At 57.3% G+C, this 16528-nt stretch overlaps 1 protein-coding gene across 4 annotated transcripts in view; it reads right to left on the minus strand.

Annotated features, from left to right (window-relative positions):
- Window positions 1-16528, minus strand: part of LOC122394541 (IQ motif and SEC7 domain-containing protein 1-like) — a 125198-nt gene that overhangs the window by 47855 nt on the left and 60815 nt on the right. For 3 of the 4 annotated variants that reach the window (XM_043391495.1, XM_043391497.1, XM_043391498.1), the window contains one exon: window positions 3428-3547. In XM_043391495.1, the coding sequence (XP_043247430.1) occupies window positions 3428-3547 (120 nt within the window). Of the gene's footprint in view, window positions 1-3427; window positions 3548-13151; window positions 13388-16528 lie in introns of those variants that run through there. The other variant, XM_043391494.1, reaches the window with a different exon arrangement.

Raw genomic sequence — 16528 nt, forward strand, 5'->3', positions numbered from 1 at the left:
GACCGCCGACACCGACACGGGCACCTCGGGGCAAACATCGACGGCGACACAGCGAGACAGCACATCCGGGCAAACACAGGCAGCGCCGCTAGCGCTACAGGAATACACAGCTCGAACAGTACACAGCACAGCGTGCCAGCCGCTGCAGAGCGAGCTGTAGAGGCGATATACGCAAACCAGCACCTCCGGCCGATACCAGCGGAGCTGGTCGTGATAGGGATGTGGGGGGTCCGCACGTTAACTCAGACTCCGCCTCATGTAACGGACCTGCAGACGTGTCCGCAGCTGAAAGTGCCTGAAAGCGCAGCGATCCGTCACCCACGCACGGAGCAGGCAATCGGTCACCGGCTGCACAAACGTTGCACAACGCTGAACACACAATGTATCCGGGTGGTCTGACGCGATCTGCGGTTTCTAAAGTATCGGCAAAATCAGCGGCTGGCCTGGCAGTGAACACGTCGAGTAACGTAGCCAGCAGACAGCAGCGCAAGATCTCAGAAAGACGGCATCTTAGACCTGATGCGGCTCATCGTTCATTCTTTCGACCAGTCTGACGGTGAGGTCCATCCTAATGCCACAGCTAAGACCACCGCGGTAGTTGCCACACCATAATACCTCGCCGCCGCACCCAGGGATACCCTGAGCTTAGAGCGTCGCTCCCGTTTGGCTCATTATAAACTCAGGTGAGCTCAGCGAGAGGACTATACCGGCTTATCCCTCGGAGATCGCGATCAAAGCCGAGGAGCGGCCCCGATCAATGGATCGCCGTTACGACACGCATCGATGAAATCAGGACCGCTTGGGTAAAGCGCAGCCGTTCCGAGTTGGCACATCGGTTGATCGAAGACCATAGGACTCGGTAATTCAGACAGTTGACAAAAGACTCCGCTCGGGCGCAGCGTCGTGACGGGCACAGTTGTGCATCCATCCTGCACCTGTCCCAGGAGCGGCCCCTGTGGGTGTGCCAATCGTCCCATCACGACGGTATTACAATCAAATCAGAGACGTTACTAAAAGCAAAAACGACAGTAAAAACCACGAAACACCTTTACTTTACCACGCCCACCCTATCAGAAAGATAACTGCCTGAATCTCCTAGCCTCTTCAATGCAAAAATCCTAGCCTAATCAATACAAAAACCTCGTAAAGCACGAGCCAAACAAAGAGTACTGGACAAATCTGACCAGAAGAACTACTCAGCGTTCCAGTTCGGTGCCATCACAGTTGGCCGTGAGCCATCGGCACATTCCTTGGACCAATCGCGACAAGATACGTAACGGGCTATCGAACTGAATGAGCCCGTCCTGTCGGCGACCAGTCAGCAAGTCGAGGAGCGAGGACGATGGTGAGTGCTGGCGGGGAGGGCAGTCCCGCGCCGCTGTTCCGCTCTGGTGGAACACTGCAGCCAGGGGCGGCGGCCCTCGGCGGACACCACCTCTCACCACGGCTGTTAGCACGCTCCACACCAGTCAGGGCCGAACGGTAAGTCGGCCCCTATTACCGGACAAATCACACGAGATAAGACGGTCTGATCTGTAATACAGCAACAGACCCTGCCGGCGGCACTGGCTCCAACACCGCTGCCATGCAAATACAGGCCGGCGCCGCCCCCGCCGGCCGACCTGGCGGCCTTGGTGCTGACCCATACCGGCCCATTCACAACACCCAGCTCTTCAGTTCAGCTCGACCGACATGGACGGACCCCTAACGAGACTCTCCCGCACACTAAAGAGAGAGGCTTCAGCGAGTAATTAACACACGGGAACCATATGGTCGGCCTTAAGCTGCCGCGTGATTATGCGAGTTGCGTTATGAGCGGATCGTTCAAAGCGCCCTGAAGAGCACAGGCAAGGTTGCTGTCCAAACAGCAGCCTCGAATGTCGGACATCATTAATCTAACGCAACAGAAGAGCCAACCAGCAGACGTCCGGTTCTTCCTCTATGCTGAAAGGCGTCTCACGATCCTTTCATTACTTAGTGGCACCTTGAGCGCCGCGTCAAAGGCGTTCATGGAGAACATCGGTCATCTCCGCATGAGGCGGACTCCTGTAGCTGCCCTTGAGTTCGACTAAGAAAAGCTGGAACTATGCCGCAGCTGGACAGCGGCTGAGGCTTGAGGAAAGGATCCTTCGCCATCGGCGCGGGGGCGGGGGCGGGAGCGGGGGCGGCAGGAGTCCCCGGTACGCCGCCCACGCGGCCTGTAATAAATAGACCGGACTGCGGTCGCGCTGTGTGGTCTGCGTGTGTGCGGGGAGTCCGCTGCCACTGGCGGACGTGAGGTTTCATAATCCCGCTCCCCTCCACCAGGTAGGACCACCACACCTGGCCGACTTGGGGGGCTCGGGACTTGGGACCCCACGTGGCCAGGACCACAGAGTCCCGCTCGACCCGTGTTCAGCCCCAAACCTACACAACCTCGCTTAGAGGCGACAGCTTTACCCAATCCGCCACCTGTCTTACAGAACGAGCTCGCTAATCCGACGATGGCAGTTGTGGCGGTAGCTGTTACCTGTCAGTGAGAGGTGACAGATACAACAGATGACAGATGCTGCCCGTGACAGATGCGGGATCGAGCCCCGCACCGACAGATGCGCCACCAGAAGCGGCCGAGCGCGGTCCGAGAGGCGCCGCTCGCTCTTCACCCGACGCGATGTGACGGGCCTGATCGGAGTCTGAGATAAGCCGCGACACGCTCCATCGCCCACAACCGCCGCCGATGGAAGCCGAAAGGTGAGATGTGGTGAGGTAGGACGGCGCATAGCTAGCGGTCGGGAGCAAAACCGCAACTAAGTGAGGCGTCACAACACTTAGAAAGACACTTGTGGGATGGTACACTGTGGAATGTGGATCAAAGGCACGGGGTCCAGCACAATGCTCCGAGGCCAGCTCGTGCACGGCGGTGTTACCGTGCCGTGACCGTGAGCGGCCGTGCTGCACGAGACTGACTCACAGTAACACGCCAAGGGGAGGGGGGACACGACTCGGTCCATATTTGCCGGCCGGCTGACCGGTGGCCGCACCATTTGACACGCTCAGCAGGCAGCTAGGCCGACCGACCGGCTGGCCAGGCGGGCGGCGCGGTATGGTACGCAGTCCACTTCACACAGAAACGCCCACCACGTCAGCCGGCCGCCGCAAAACCAAAGCCGCAGAGTGCACTGTGTGGGATACCCACAATATGACCACAGCGTGCCGTGGGACGGTCATCACACAACCACCAAGCACGCAGTCACAATGAAGCGATGGCTTGACTTCATTTGGGCTTGACTTCATTGGGATCAGTGTCCACGTGAAGGCACAATCATTAACCATCCAATCGATTCCACAGGAAAGGACTAGCCCCTCTGTGTGCTGAGACCTATATGTTTGAGCACCTCCCAAGACCTCCACCACGTCACATGAGTTCCCTCTCCTAATTGCTACTCACCCTGCGTTGATGCGGGACCGTTTGAGGCAGGTCGTATCTGGCTTTCGGCGGGCCGGCGGCGGTGCCATCGGTGGGGGCACATCGGAGCCAGAAGATGTGGTCAGCAGCCGCGGCGCCGAGCTGAAACAAAGAGAGCACACGTGTAAGTCGAGTACATCACACACTGAGCACATGGGTGTTCGTGCCAGGTAAGACAGCGAACGACCAGCATGAGCGTTTGAATGCGAGACTACCACAACAGAACAGGCTAGTGATACACACCTATCACTTACAGCTACACATATAGTACAACAAACTGAAGGGCATAGCTAAAGCAGCTTTAGGGTAATAACTAGGAACTATGCATTACGCTAGCAATCCTAGTGCTGACATCAGACTACACAATGTTCCAGTAGTGAGATCATCCCACCAAATCGTACTATCCGTTTACGTCGTAAACCCTACAATCCACTTGGAATCACTGTCCAAGTTACCACTCGCTGTGTGATACTTTATCCATGGTGTGGTAGCCCGCCCGCCAGCCGGTGGATTAGGGCCAAGTCGCCAGTCCGCTCGGCTTGGCGGCAGCTGGGCCGGGTGACTGTGTTTCTGGGTCGTTAGACAGGCCACGGGAGTGTCCGACTCGGCTCGGGACATCGTATCTACCGCTGCCACCTACATCAGCCAGCCAGCCGAGCGGCAGCCGATTACTGGGAGGGCAGCAACGAGTCAGCAAGGCAGAGGGATAGGTATTATATTTGTGCGCGGATTAGCACAGCAAGACTCTGCGGTGCACCTGGGGGGGAAGACCAGATATGAAGGTAACGTTGTGCCGCAGCGGTACAGGCGGAGAACAACGTCACTTGCTAGCGGAAAAGGGAAATGGCACCGTTCAGATGTTAACAGGCTCCGTCCAGTCCTACAGCATAGTCATGTCAGTGAAGAGGAAACATCAGTTTTGCGCCACTCAGGGTCACAGAATGTGTTTTCCGGACCTGTTTGAGTCGCGCGTGTAGCATTGTGGTACCGCGAGGACACGGCGTCATGGAGTCAAAGGATTGACGAAACTTAGCTAGCAAATAAGGAAATCACGATCTTCTAATAGGTATCTCTCGTTGCCACCCACACACCTCCCGCCCCGTGCTCGGCCGAAGCTTGCGGCACGGTTCGATCGATCCCGGGACCGCTGTGTGACACCGTGTCACCGGCGGACCGCGACCGAAGCGTGACCCAGCCGACCTCTGTGGAACGGATCAGCCCGCGGAGCTCACCGCCATCTCAATCGAGACGTTCGGACCGCAGATCGGTACGACGTTCGGCGGTTCGACACCCGCTAATGTTCCGCCCGGCTGGGTCATATCGGCACGTCTCTTCGGCACTGTGAGATCATCGAGTTCGTTCAGCACACCAGAGCGAACGCCATCACAGAGTGACTCTCAGACTCGGAATCTGACAGCGCGGAGACCGGCCGATCCTAGCGGACGCGTCTCAACAGCAGTGAGCCGTTACCGAAACCGATATCATCGGTCGATTTCAGCCGGCAGGGGCTGTATAGCTGTCCAGACCGCTGCGTGGACTCGTGGTTTCATCGCCTCCAGACACAATAGTGCGACCGGGGCGTCACAGACAATAAACAACGCGAAGAGAAGAGACAAGGGAGGGTACGCGAAGGCACAACAGAGAGGGCGGGGACCGATAAATTACCGGCAAAAGTTCCGTTTAATGAAAACTTGTGCCGACAGTGACAGCTAAGTCAAGTGGGCCGGGCCCGCCCCGCGGCACGCATCGGCAGATTAAATCGATACGATTAATTGGGGAGAGGAAGAGATAAGGAGAAAGAGAGAGAGAGAGAGAGAGAGAGAGAGAGAGAGAGAGAGAGAGAGAGAGAGAGAGAGAGAGAGAGAGAGAGAGAGAGAGAGATGAAAGACCTGGGTGATGGGAGAGGATGATGGTTTAAGCACACAAAAAAAAACGAAAATGATCTGATTCACATGAAATAGGCAAAAATAACAAAACTCGACGCTGCCATGCACACACAAGACGTAAGTAGGACTCGGAAAGAAAATAGCTGAGGAGAAAATAAACATGAGAAAACGGCACTCACGACGGAGTCAGTGCGCCGCTGAGAAGAAATTAGAGAAGGCGCGAGAACGCAGTGCGATCGGAAGATAGCGACACGCCGGAAAAGATACACGCCGATAGCGATGAACGATACGGGAGAGCAAACACGGCGAGCCTAGACAGGCACTGATCGATTGATAGATAGAGAGAGAGAGATGCCACACCAGATAGCCGCAGTTAGCGTGGGCATCAAATCAGCAAAATGGATGGGTGGTCAGAAAGCTAGATGAAAAGCTGAACGGTCATACATCCATAAGGAAAATGGATTCCCAATTTTGACATGGAAATGCCTGAGAATAGGCGCAACGGCGAAAACGGAAACTGTGCCGCATTCTCGTGTTAGATACAGAGAAAGGCACCACCACTGTATGCGAGCAGGAACTTGGATGGTAAAAGGCGCACGTAGGAGTGTCGGACTGAGACGCCAGAGAGCGCTCGTCACCGTTCGACAGACAGAGACGGTCGCCGCTCTGTCTCTCAGTCTCAGCGCCAAGTGCCGGCGGCGGCCGAGCTAAGTGCTCTGATGGCGAGCCATTAGCACCGGCAGGCAGGTGCCAATGTCCGCGGGTCTAACCACGCGTGTCACTGGAGCGACGAGACGGCACGTCCCGACACTCCAGCGAGTGGTGGACACTCTCTGGTGGAATCCTCGGACGGGTAGCGTTCCGCGAGCTCAGATGAGAGGCAGCGCGAGCGAGAGAAACTGTGCGGCGGCGGACACCAACCCGGATCAGCCCCGGGCGCCGGGTCGGTACCGCGGCGGAGGAGGCACCCGGCACGTGACCGGTCGACGGTATACACGTATGGTTCGGAGCTCGGAATACCTGCACAATATACATTATACAGCTAAACACCGCCTGCCCAAATGTCAGCGGCCCAAAATTCAAATACAAATACACAGAAAGGGTGGTAGCTTTGCTGCTCATCTTTGTGTTGCCGCTGCCGTTGATCTACAGAGATCGGCCTACCAGCCACATAACACGAACAGCTCCGTGTCGGATTTGTTGTGCGTGCGCTCCGCATTCCTCTCGAGGGAGGAGACCGCTCCACACACCGGCGGGTGGGAGGAGCACAGCCGACCAGCCGGTGGCAGCACCGCTCCTCAGATTGGCTTTTCCTGGGCAGCGGAGCGGGCCGTGTTTGAATTCGGGACACACCTTCACCGCCAGGTAAATCAGCTGAGGCCAGCCGTCAAAACACATCAGCCGACACCCTGGTGATGTCTCGAACAGAACTCCCGGTCAGCCAGCATCCCGGCTCCACCACGAGCGAGTGGGTAGAGCTATCTCCCTTTCTTTCCACGTACGCAACCCCGATTCGGTCAGCCGAATGCCTCCACTGACGCGATGTAGAGAGAGCGCGGATTATTCCCTTGTTCTGCTCACTTGTTCAGCGCTGTGACACAGCTCTCGAGCGCGGCCTTCTGTGCGGCCGAAGACCGGTCCGGGTCGGTCGAAACCGATCGGTCGGCCGGCCGGTCGCCCACCAGGCCATGTCCAACCGTCGCTCGATCAGCTGATCAATACACCGCGCTCCGCTCGGCACCACTGGTGACTGGTGCCGCGCTCAATGTCAACTGGTGCTCTGCGCGACTGGGTGAAGGCTGGGTGGGTTCTGCCATCAGGGCCGGTAAGCTTCTTTGGTATGACAGACCACCCACTCAGTGGTGATATACTCTCAAAGGCAATCTGCGGCGGCTGTGCTATGAGGTATTACTAAGGACCCGATGACAATCCACAAGTGCCGCTGCGGACGGCTGGATGACGGTTTACCAGGACAACTGATGACGACTCGATGACGATCTACCAGTGCCTGAGGACGGTATGTCTGATGATGATTTTTCTGATGACGGCCCGATGACGGCCGTCCAATGGCGCCGCTAGCTCCGGCACTCCCCCAGAGGCCCGATAAGTCGATAGGAGGCCACTCTGGACCACCGAACAAGTTGTCCCTGACACACGCGGACGCCGTAGCGGCGGCTCACCCTCACACCGACAGTCGAACGGCAGCCAAAACAGACACCCGAGCTCTGTTCGGTCGCTGTTTTTTAGCAGCATGCTGTCGGTTTTTCCCATATAAGGAAGTCATTGCTGGCGCTTCTTGGCCTTTCATTGGTGAAATGAAGAGACCACGTGAATTTGACCAATGAGGAGCCAAGAAATAGCAGAATGCTCGCAGCCTGCTGATAAAAAACTGCGACCGAACAGCGCCCCGGATAGCAGTTCACACTGATTGCTCTCCACACATAAGCGCTACGTTCGAGGGCCAGCCCGAAGGCAAGCCACTATGGAAGCCCACCACTCCATCAAACACCAGCGGCGTGACATGGTGATCTCATTGTACCCCTTCACTGCGTGACAGTGTGGCGTATCACCACACCAACTCAGAACCTCACCTCCACCGCACCGGCCCCGTCCTCTTTCACCCTGCATATCGTCGGTGACTCTAACGGGCACTCCTACTGAGCTTATGTATCGCCTGACCGACGCAGTTCAGAGTCCTGATCGGACAGGCCAGTCGTCCAACCGACCGCCCTCACCTCAGGGAGTGCCATCCACGACGCACTCAGTCGTGACTCTCCCAACCTCGGCTGAATAAGCGCCACACGCAGCTCGCCGCTCCCTTCCCGTCTCCGAGCTGGCCTGGTGATGTCAGATCGAGAAACCAGGCCGGTCATCGCGCTGCATATTCATTATTCATGCCGCCCACCTCTGAGGGACGACCGCCGGCCACCCAGCCCGCCGGCCCCACGCGCTGACACGCGTGTCTCAATCAGGGCCGATATGGGAGCGGCAGAGTCTGCTAGAAGCAGAGGAGAGAGATGAGGAAGAGCGGAGAGGTCAGGGAATACGGCAAATGAACTGTCACAGTCAGCCGAAATGTTGTCACGGCGGTGGACCGAGCGACCGACGATTCAGCCACCGGAATTCATGCGACTCTTCAGGGCAAGCGTCGGGACGGTGGGCACAGTTCGCATTCACTTGATAAGAACTATGAACAATGCTGTCCAGGAAGATGGAAGGAGCGCGTCCAGGAAGCAGATGGTATCTCCGCGGTCAGTCGGCGTGGCCGGGAAGTCGCAATGTGTACCGGAACTGGACCGAAGTCCGCTGACAGTCGTGGGAAGCCGTGAACAGTCGTGGATGGAAGCTGAAGACAGCCGTGAACAATCGTTGACCACCGTGGACAATTGTGGGTACGCCGCTGATGCTGAATCGTCGCCAGAATCACAGTACACCGCGGTCTCTCTGGAGGACCGGTGCTAGCGACCCTGAGACCAAACCAGAGGAGCATTTCGGACCAAAACCAGAGCGGGCTGGGCGCTGACATCTGAGGAGTTACATGGTCTTCTGCACATCACACCAAACACACCACGCATGATGGATCAGACCAGACTACCGACCGGACCACCTAGTGTCGCGGACGGAAGTCAAACATCCCCTCCAACACCCTCCCTGCCCCACGCGGCTGTCAGCACGCTCACATTTCCTCTGTGGACCACCCACCTCCGACCACCACCAACCGACCGACGTCGGCACCCAATACATCACACCAGCGGGCAATATTTCGCCCTCGGCCCGCCCGCGGTATCTCAACGGAGCTCTGTGTCGGAGATTTACCGTCAGAGGCCGTACATCCGTCACGTAGCCCGAACATCCGTCAGAGAGCGCTGTTTGTCGGAATACGGCGCACACCAGCCCGCAGCGGCGAACATCTATCTTTGTGCGCGCTCTGATCGAGCCGAGATAGCCCTGTATCAGTCCCGTTCATGTCGAGCTAATGTCTGCGCATAGTTCACTGTCCTCAGTGACCGTAAACGGCCCTGCGCACAACCGAGGATCGCTTGCAAAAACGCACACGCATGGCTCGCAACGCAAATCTCTGTGTATCGTAGGCACTCAAATTTGTCTTTGGTAATGTGAAAATACTTGAGCCATATTGCAATAACGTTGAGGATAAAGTATACCATTATCATGAAGAAGCTTCATACTGCATCACGCAAAATCGTGGCACTCTATAAGCGAAAAGCCTGCTCTGGATATGCGTGTCAGTCAGCGCTACGACTCGGGTGTTAGCTTCATGTGACAATCTGCAGTCACCAATGGCCGGCGGTATCTCCACAGGTTTTTGGCATGGTGGCTCGAACACGTGCCCGAGGAGCGACTTTCTGACTGTTCAACCAGTACAACTACCAGACAGCGACAGTGGGGGCAATCGAAAACCTGCTCAACTGTCCCACATCCTAGAGTGTAAAAACGTTCGCCATGTAGGCAGAATTTTACGCTTTCCGCTGTCGCTGCCGGGGGTCCATCCTCTGATGTGGCGGCCCGTGACAGTGGGTCTCTGCCCGGCAGCGGCGGAGCGCACCCGCCCCGCCCCGCCGACCATCTGGGTTACAGACGACGATCCCGACGCACGCGCCGCCACGGGAGGTGCCGCCGCCGCCGACAGTTTCTCCGCCGCTGCCGACGCCAAGCCGCGCCGGGTCGCCGCAGGGCCCGCGGCGCCCCAAAGCTCACGATTTCACGCAAACAATGGTGGCGCGGCAATTAGAAGGCGCGGTGGCTCGGCACTCGGCGTGACACGACCAGTGCCGCCTCTTCAGTCAGCGCCCGGGGGTAATTTCACCGGCCACGGCGGCACGGCGGGACCCCGCTGGCTGCAGGGGCCAACAACCGGCAGCGTCAGAGCGCCGAGTCACTACGTGTCGGCAGCGGGCTGGATGATCAGCTGACAGTTCAATCGACGGCTCTGGCCAGCGGTGAGCTGCACATTCCGAGTCTTACAATTAAGACGGACTTGGACAAAGGTCCGCTAATAAATCCGCACAATGTCTCTACATTCATGACAGAACAGGGCCAGTGTTCTCTCATTAGGTATGTAATCATTCTTACCCGCTAAAAATGAGTACATCTCCAACCCTTATTAACCACTTCTACAATATCAGGAACTAATTAGCAAGTCATCACAGCCAGCGCTGTCCCTTCACTGTTCCACAGGCGACAGATGCCGAGTTACCAACACAGGGAGTGCAGCGGTGTCGTCAGATGTGCGCGCTCCTCCATAGTCTGGCAACACAGCTCTCTCGGCAGCCGGCTGGGCCAGCTGTCACTCAGCCACATGTCTCCGGCGACATAGTGACCGACCAAACGCTGGGCATTTAGAGCTGATACTAGGCGACACAGACCGCTGGATAGGTAGTGCAGGGCAAAGGCGCGGCGCAAAGAAGTCTAATCCAGTTCGGGGCTGGCTCAACATGTATAAAATTGCGCCCCGTAAAAACAAGAGCGTTCGAGCCCGCGCCGTGATGAGAATCGAGTGCTAACAGTTCTCACAAGGTCTCGTTTTGTGACATTATCGGTCCAATCAGGAATAACCTATTGTATGGTGCAGACATAGGATGCGATTTGTGTTCCAACAGTCTAAAAGGCCCTCTTTACATAAGCCAAGGTCGCCAGCGCCAGTGGAACAAAGTACGAAGTTTCAAGTGAAAATCTCGGCAAACAAGAGACAATAAACACTCGTACTGGCTGACGTGTCAGTTGTACGTTCCAGCTAGAGCTTTGCAAACAAGGCACGGTAAATATCCCTGATGGTCGCTGCGCCTATTTCCCGCACAGCACAATGCCCGTGACTGGAGGTAGCTTGTCAGCGCTCAGTCCCCCTCCCCAGTCCCCACTCCACAGTGGGTAACGAGGTGTGGGGAGGGGAGGGCCGGATCACGACCACGTACTACTTCAGACCCTTGTTAATTGGCACAAATAACGGTCCCGTGACGAAATAATCTACTCCACAGCTCATAAGAGTCAGTGTTTATTGTCTCAAATACCGCAATGCATGTCGAAAAACGAGCCACTATGTCGCACGAGTCATTCAGCCTTCGAGAGTTAGCAGGCGCACCTAATTGGGATTGTCGCCTGGACTGCCAGCCAAAGGACAGAATTGTGCGACTTGCGGAAGAGAAGGGGGGGGGGGGTATAGGCAAGGACATGGGCCCCAGTCCACAGTATTGTCGGTGATAGTCTGCATCGTACCGGGGATAGACGAAAGGTGACAATGGGACCGACGCGACCGACGTAGCAGGGTCAGCAGCGGCGCATGTGGACGGTAATAGTGGCGAGAATAGCGCAACGCAGCACCTGCGAGTCACAGCTAACCGGAGCCAGCCGACACCATCGCTCTCAGAGGGCACAGAACGCTCAACTATGGAACTTCTTTGGTATGTAGCCTTAATTCGACCTCGCTGGACCCTCTCATCAAACCAATGACCGCTCATGGGCGGTGTCGCCGCCGACAGGAGACGTGTGGTAGCCCGGCCACGTCCACCGGCTGTCGGCTGCCTGTCGGTCCGACAGTCGCCGTCACCGACAGCTGCCCCGCCGTCCTCGTCGGCCGCCCGTGTCGTTAGTGGCACAACTGGCCGCGAGTCATGGCGGCGGCATCTGGACTGACTGACCCAGTCCGCGGCATCGTCACCGCTGTCGTGCCGCCGCTGTCACCGACACGAGGTGCTCCATTTCAACAGGCCGTCTACACTGCCAGTGACGGGTAATTGCTGCGCTCTAATCACATCGTTAAGTTTCACGAGAGAAAAGATGTGCTGCGCTGAGCGCTCATGCATCAACAGCTCCGGCAAGCCGTATAAAAAACAGATTTCCTTTTTATTAGTGCATGTCTATATGACAGCCTGTTAGCCACCAGTGCTGTCCGAGCTGGGCACCGTTTAAGCACAAAACTTAACACCAAGGCCCTGTCACGGCCCCGATGCATGCGTTGCGTGTCGGGACATCAGGCTGACGCCTCGATACAGACAATGCGCTCGCTTCGATATGCCACATGGGGAAAGTCGGAACTCTTTTGACAGACACGCATCCACGCATATGGCGATGTTCTGGTCGTTATCACCGCACTGCTAGGGCAAACGCGCATAAACCGCCAGACTGATTTGGCCCTTTGACCTGAATTCTTACTCACTGAATCCTCTTCATAAAGCCATGGACAGTCAGTCACCTTCGCATTAGTGAAGACTGGTACTATTAAAAGTAACTTGAGCACTTCTTACGACATAATCCGATTTTCTCGGAATAGAGCTGACGTATGCTTGTGTTTATTAGGGTATTGTCATGAAAGCACCGCCCCCTCAAGAATGGATTAGAGTTGGAAGCCTCACATAAAGAGGATGATGTGGCACTAAAACAGGTTTGGCTCATAATCAACAGGGTACGCATAAGAATGCTTTATAAATAATGCAATGATTGGGAAGGGATTGTCCTGAGTGGCGAGTGACATCCTTGATTATCTAAGGTTAATAAGGTGTCAGACGTCAGTCAGACATGTCACAACTGCTGACGAATTAGAGGATGAGTTCGATTTGATATTATCCCTGCCGAGACTGATAAAACTGCCGGGCTTTTCTCACCGGGGCCATGCAAAGTGCGACGAAATAAAAATGATATTGAAAATGGACAACAAATGAAATTGGTCATAAATTGGTCCGAAGATTTTCGCTTGCTACCGCCAATAGATCTGCACTCTCCTTGCAAGAAGTCGATACCAACACGTTATACCCACTGCCTCAACAGACACCTCTCTCACACCTCTCACACTACCACCGGGTGCCTACCTCCTGTTGTTCTGTCCATAGAGTAGTCGCAGGTAGTAGCCACTATGTGTCTGAAACGGCTGCACAAAGTTCAGCGGGCTAGCGCAGCAGCCGAGCCGCTGACTGCGGCTGGCCAGCACCGCCTCCTGGTACACCAACACGTCCTGCTCGCCGAACATCATCTCGGCGGCAGCTGAGGGTCCGACACACTGTGCGAGAGAGCCGGACGCAGCACCGGACGGCGCGCACCGCTCGAAGTCACCGGGCGGACTGAGGGGCCGGCCGGCGGCGGCGGCGGCGGCGGCGGCGGCGGAGCCAGCCGCTCGCCGCCTGAACCAAGGTCAGGGACGCACCGCCGCCGCTGTGCCGGCGCTGAAGGTACGACCGAGCCGGCTGGTCACACGGAGATAGACCGCAGTGCGGTGCCGAGAGGAAGCAGGAAGGAGCTGCCGACAGCCCTGGTATGACAGGAACCCGATCAGGGTCTCCCAGCCACCGCAGAGCAGAGCCTCGACCAGGGTCAGGTACCGCAGAGCAAAGCCCCGACCAGGGTCTCAGAGCGGAGGTGACATACAGCTCACCTGGAGACCTCGCCGACAGCAGCGGCACAAAGCCCGGGCATGGTGAACAGCAAGCACGTGGCGTCGGCAGCGTCTTGAAGAGTTAGCAGATCACACTGCATCCAGCAATGGGTCAACAAAGTCACAAATATTGCAGCCGCGATAAAGGAACTACGAGGCGGGTTGCAACAGATCCGTGGCCCGTGCTCGCTTCGTCCGTCCCCGCCGCGGTCCCACTCGCTACTGTCGCTACTCTCTGAGCGCGTCGGGGCGTGTCGATACCGACGCCTGCCCCATCGATCCCAGGTAGATCCGTCGGAGGGGAGCCGGGCCGCACCCTCCGACACCCGACCCGGAGATAGCCGTCCGAGAGGGGAGGGCGCGATCGACCCTTCTGCCGGCCAGGTCCGGCGTAAACACGGGGACGGAACAGGACACGCGGCACGTGCCGACCGTCGGTGACTCCTCCCACCGGGGCTGAGGGCCGATATTGACCGGAACTGCCGAGAAGGGAGGTAGGGGTAGCTGAAGAGACCAAAACAGGGAAAGGAGTGAGGGCAACAGATAACAGACACACAAACACGGCTGCCGTGAACGCACAGCGCAGGAGAGAGAATGTGCAGTTGAGGACCAGACGATCCCGTGATGGTCGCGCAAAAGGAGGTGATGGGCGATGGGTAGAGAGCTGGATAAAAGAGCTAGAAGAGGCATGGTTAGAGGGGGCGGAGGAACGTGAGACAGGCGGCAGACGTCTCACCGGCTAACTGGGGGTATTAGGAGACGTGATGATGGGCGCCCCGTGCCACGCAGCACATGGAGTGGGATGGGACATGCAATAAGAGAAAGCGGCTGGGTAAATACGACGCCTAGGAAGATGGACACGCAGTGCTGATGGGTGCCAGGAAAATACACATGCAATCTCACTGGTCATTTTCTTTCAGTAGAGAGAATGAGACTGAGCAGGAGATATTGAAAAACCGTATCATCAGCAGTTTTTATCAGCGAGCTGTACCAATCCATGCGTCGAAACGGCATTCTCCATAATTCTAATAAAAGCTGAGCGAATAAACGTATCCGAGGCGTGAGGCTCCAGTGAAAAACTCACTGTCATGCGGTTGGTGAAACTCCATCGCAGTGAGATGCGTTCACGGGAAACCTTACAACACATCCCACTTGCGCGGCGGTTCGAGGCCGGTCGTGAACAAACACGTTCCCTTGGAAGGTGAGTCAGCTCACACAGCACGATAGCTGTATCGGTAACTCAGCGGCAGTCCGGGCATTGGAGAACCTGCAGAGCAGGAACCGGGACCACAGCTGAAGTAAAAGTCACGGCTAGAGCAGAGACCAGAGCCGGATTGGAGCCGCGGTCAGAGCCCAAGTCAGAGCCTGAGATGGAGCCAGTCAGCCGGAGTCAGAGCCGCGGGGGTGGGGTTAGAGCGGTTTCGGGGTCACGTGGAACTGAGGCGAGTCCCCGGACAGGGGTTGGGTCTGAGACAGGTCCGAGGGCTGCAGCATGAGCTGCGGAGGTGGTCACGCCAGACCGGCGTTATCCTCCGTGCGGCCAGCTCGTGACGGAACGGGTCGGCGGCCGTCACGAACCGCCGTGACACCGTGACAAGGCGTGTCCGGCCACGGCGCGCACGGCCAGACGGTCAGGGGGCACGGCGGCACGCCAGCAGTGGCCTGGGGGCAATCAGCGTCCGTGGCCTGGGGCGGCTCACGCGTGGCCACAAAACCGGAAAAGTCGCCACTGGAGGCCGTTTTCGGAGGACCGCTGGATGCGGGTGTGCGTGGCCGGTGCACACAGTCGGTCACAGCCTCATTGGGGCCACTAAATATGTCATGACGACCGCAGTCACCGCCGCCGTCGCCGCACCGTATAGAGCAGCAACCACGGCCCCTGTGCGGTCTGCCGCATGAAAACCACACCACCAACCCGCCGCCAACCGCCCCTGCAGACAGGGTAACGGTGCAGCCCCACGGGAAGAGCTTCTTCCCCACACCGACCCGTCCTGCCAGTTTCTCCCCGCCGCTGTGTCCACATTCGCTTTCGAGCCGGATCTATTGGAAGGCGGGGGCGGGGCGGGGGCGGCGCAGACCAGTTGCCAGTGTCCTTGCCGGCAGACCGCAGGGTCGGCGGTTCCTGCCAGTGCGGCCGGCCGGGTCCGGTTTCGGAGTGCGCCGCTCGCACAGCACACCGCTCGATGGAGCCGAGCACGCCACGCGCTGGGAACTCTCCGCATCGGACAAAGGCAGCCGAGAACACGTCTGCCGGTGATCAGACCCGAGATAGCCCCGGGAACAGCTGAGAAAAGCCTCATGGCACGATACAACATACACACCGCAGCGCGGCCAGCCGGCAGACGGCACGGGGGATAGCTGGGTCACGAGGGATTATCACCGGTCATCGGCAGACAAGGGGATTTCAAACTCGGAGAATGCCACGAAACTTTCTCCACCACGACGGCGATCAGAAAACTTGCGCCGCCTCGGGGTCGGCGGCGGCGAACTTTGACACTTTGGCAGGGCTGACGCTGACTGGGCTTTGCTCGTCTGAAAAACACCGCAGCCCGTGCCCAAATTAGCACAGCGACGCGGCAGAGGCAGCAGCCGGGGACGGTGACAAAAACTGGCGGTGTTTTTGTGGCAAGGAAAACATGACAGCGGTACCCTGAGAAGGCATGCCGATCGTGTCAATGTAAAGCCCCACAGCAGCCTCAATCATGACGTCGAAGATCAGAGGGAAGAAAGACAGCGCCACTGTTTCTTGCATGGAAGAGGCAAGAAAGGGTGACACTATCTTATGTTGATTAATCTTAAATAAATTGTTCAAGCTTT

Source organism: Amphibalanus amphitrite, unplaced genomic scaffold, assembly GCF_019059575.1.
Source record: "Amphibalanus amphitrite isolate SeventyFive unplaced genomic scaffold, NRLGWU_Aamphi_draft 000597F_arrow, whole genome shotgun sequence".
Classification (NCBI taxonomy): Eukaryota; Metazoa; Arthropoda; class Thecostraca; order Balanomorpha; family Balanidae; genus Amphibalanus; species Amphibalanus amphitrite.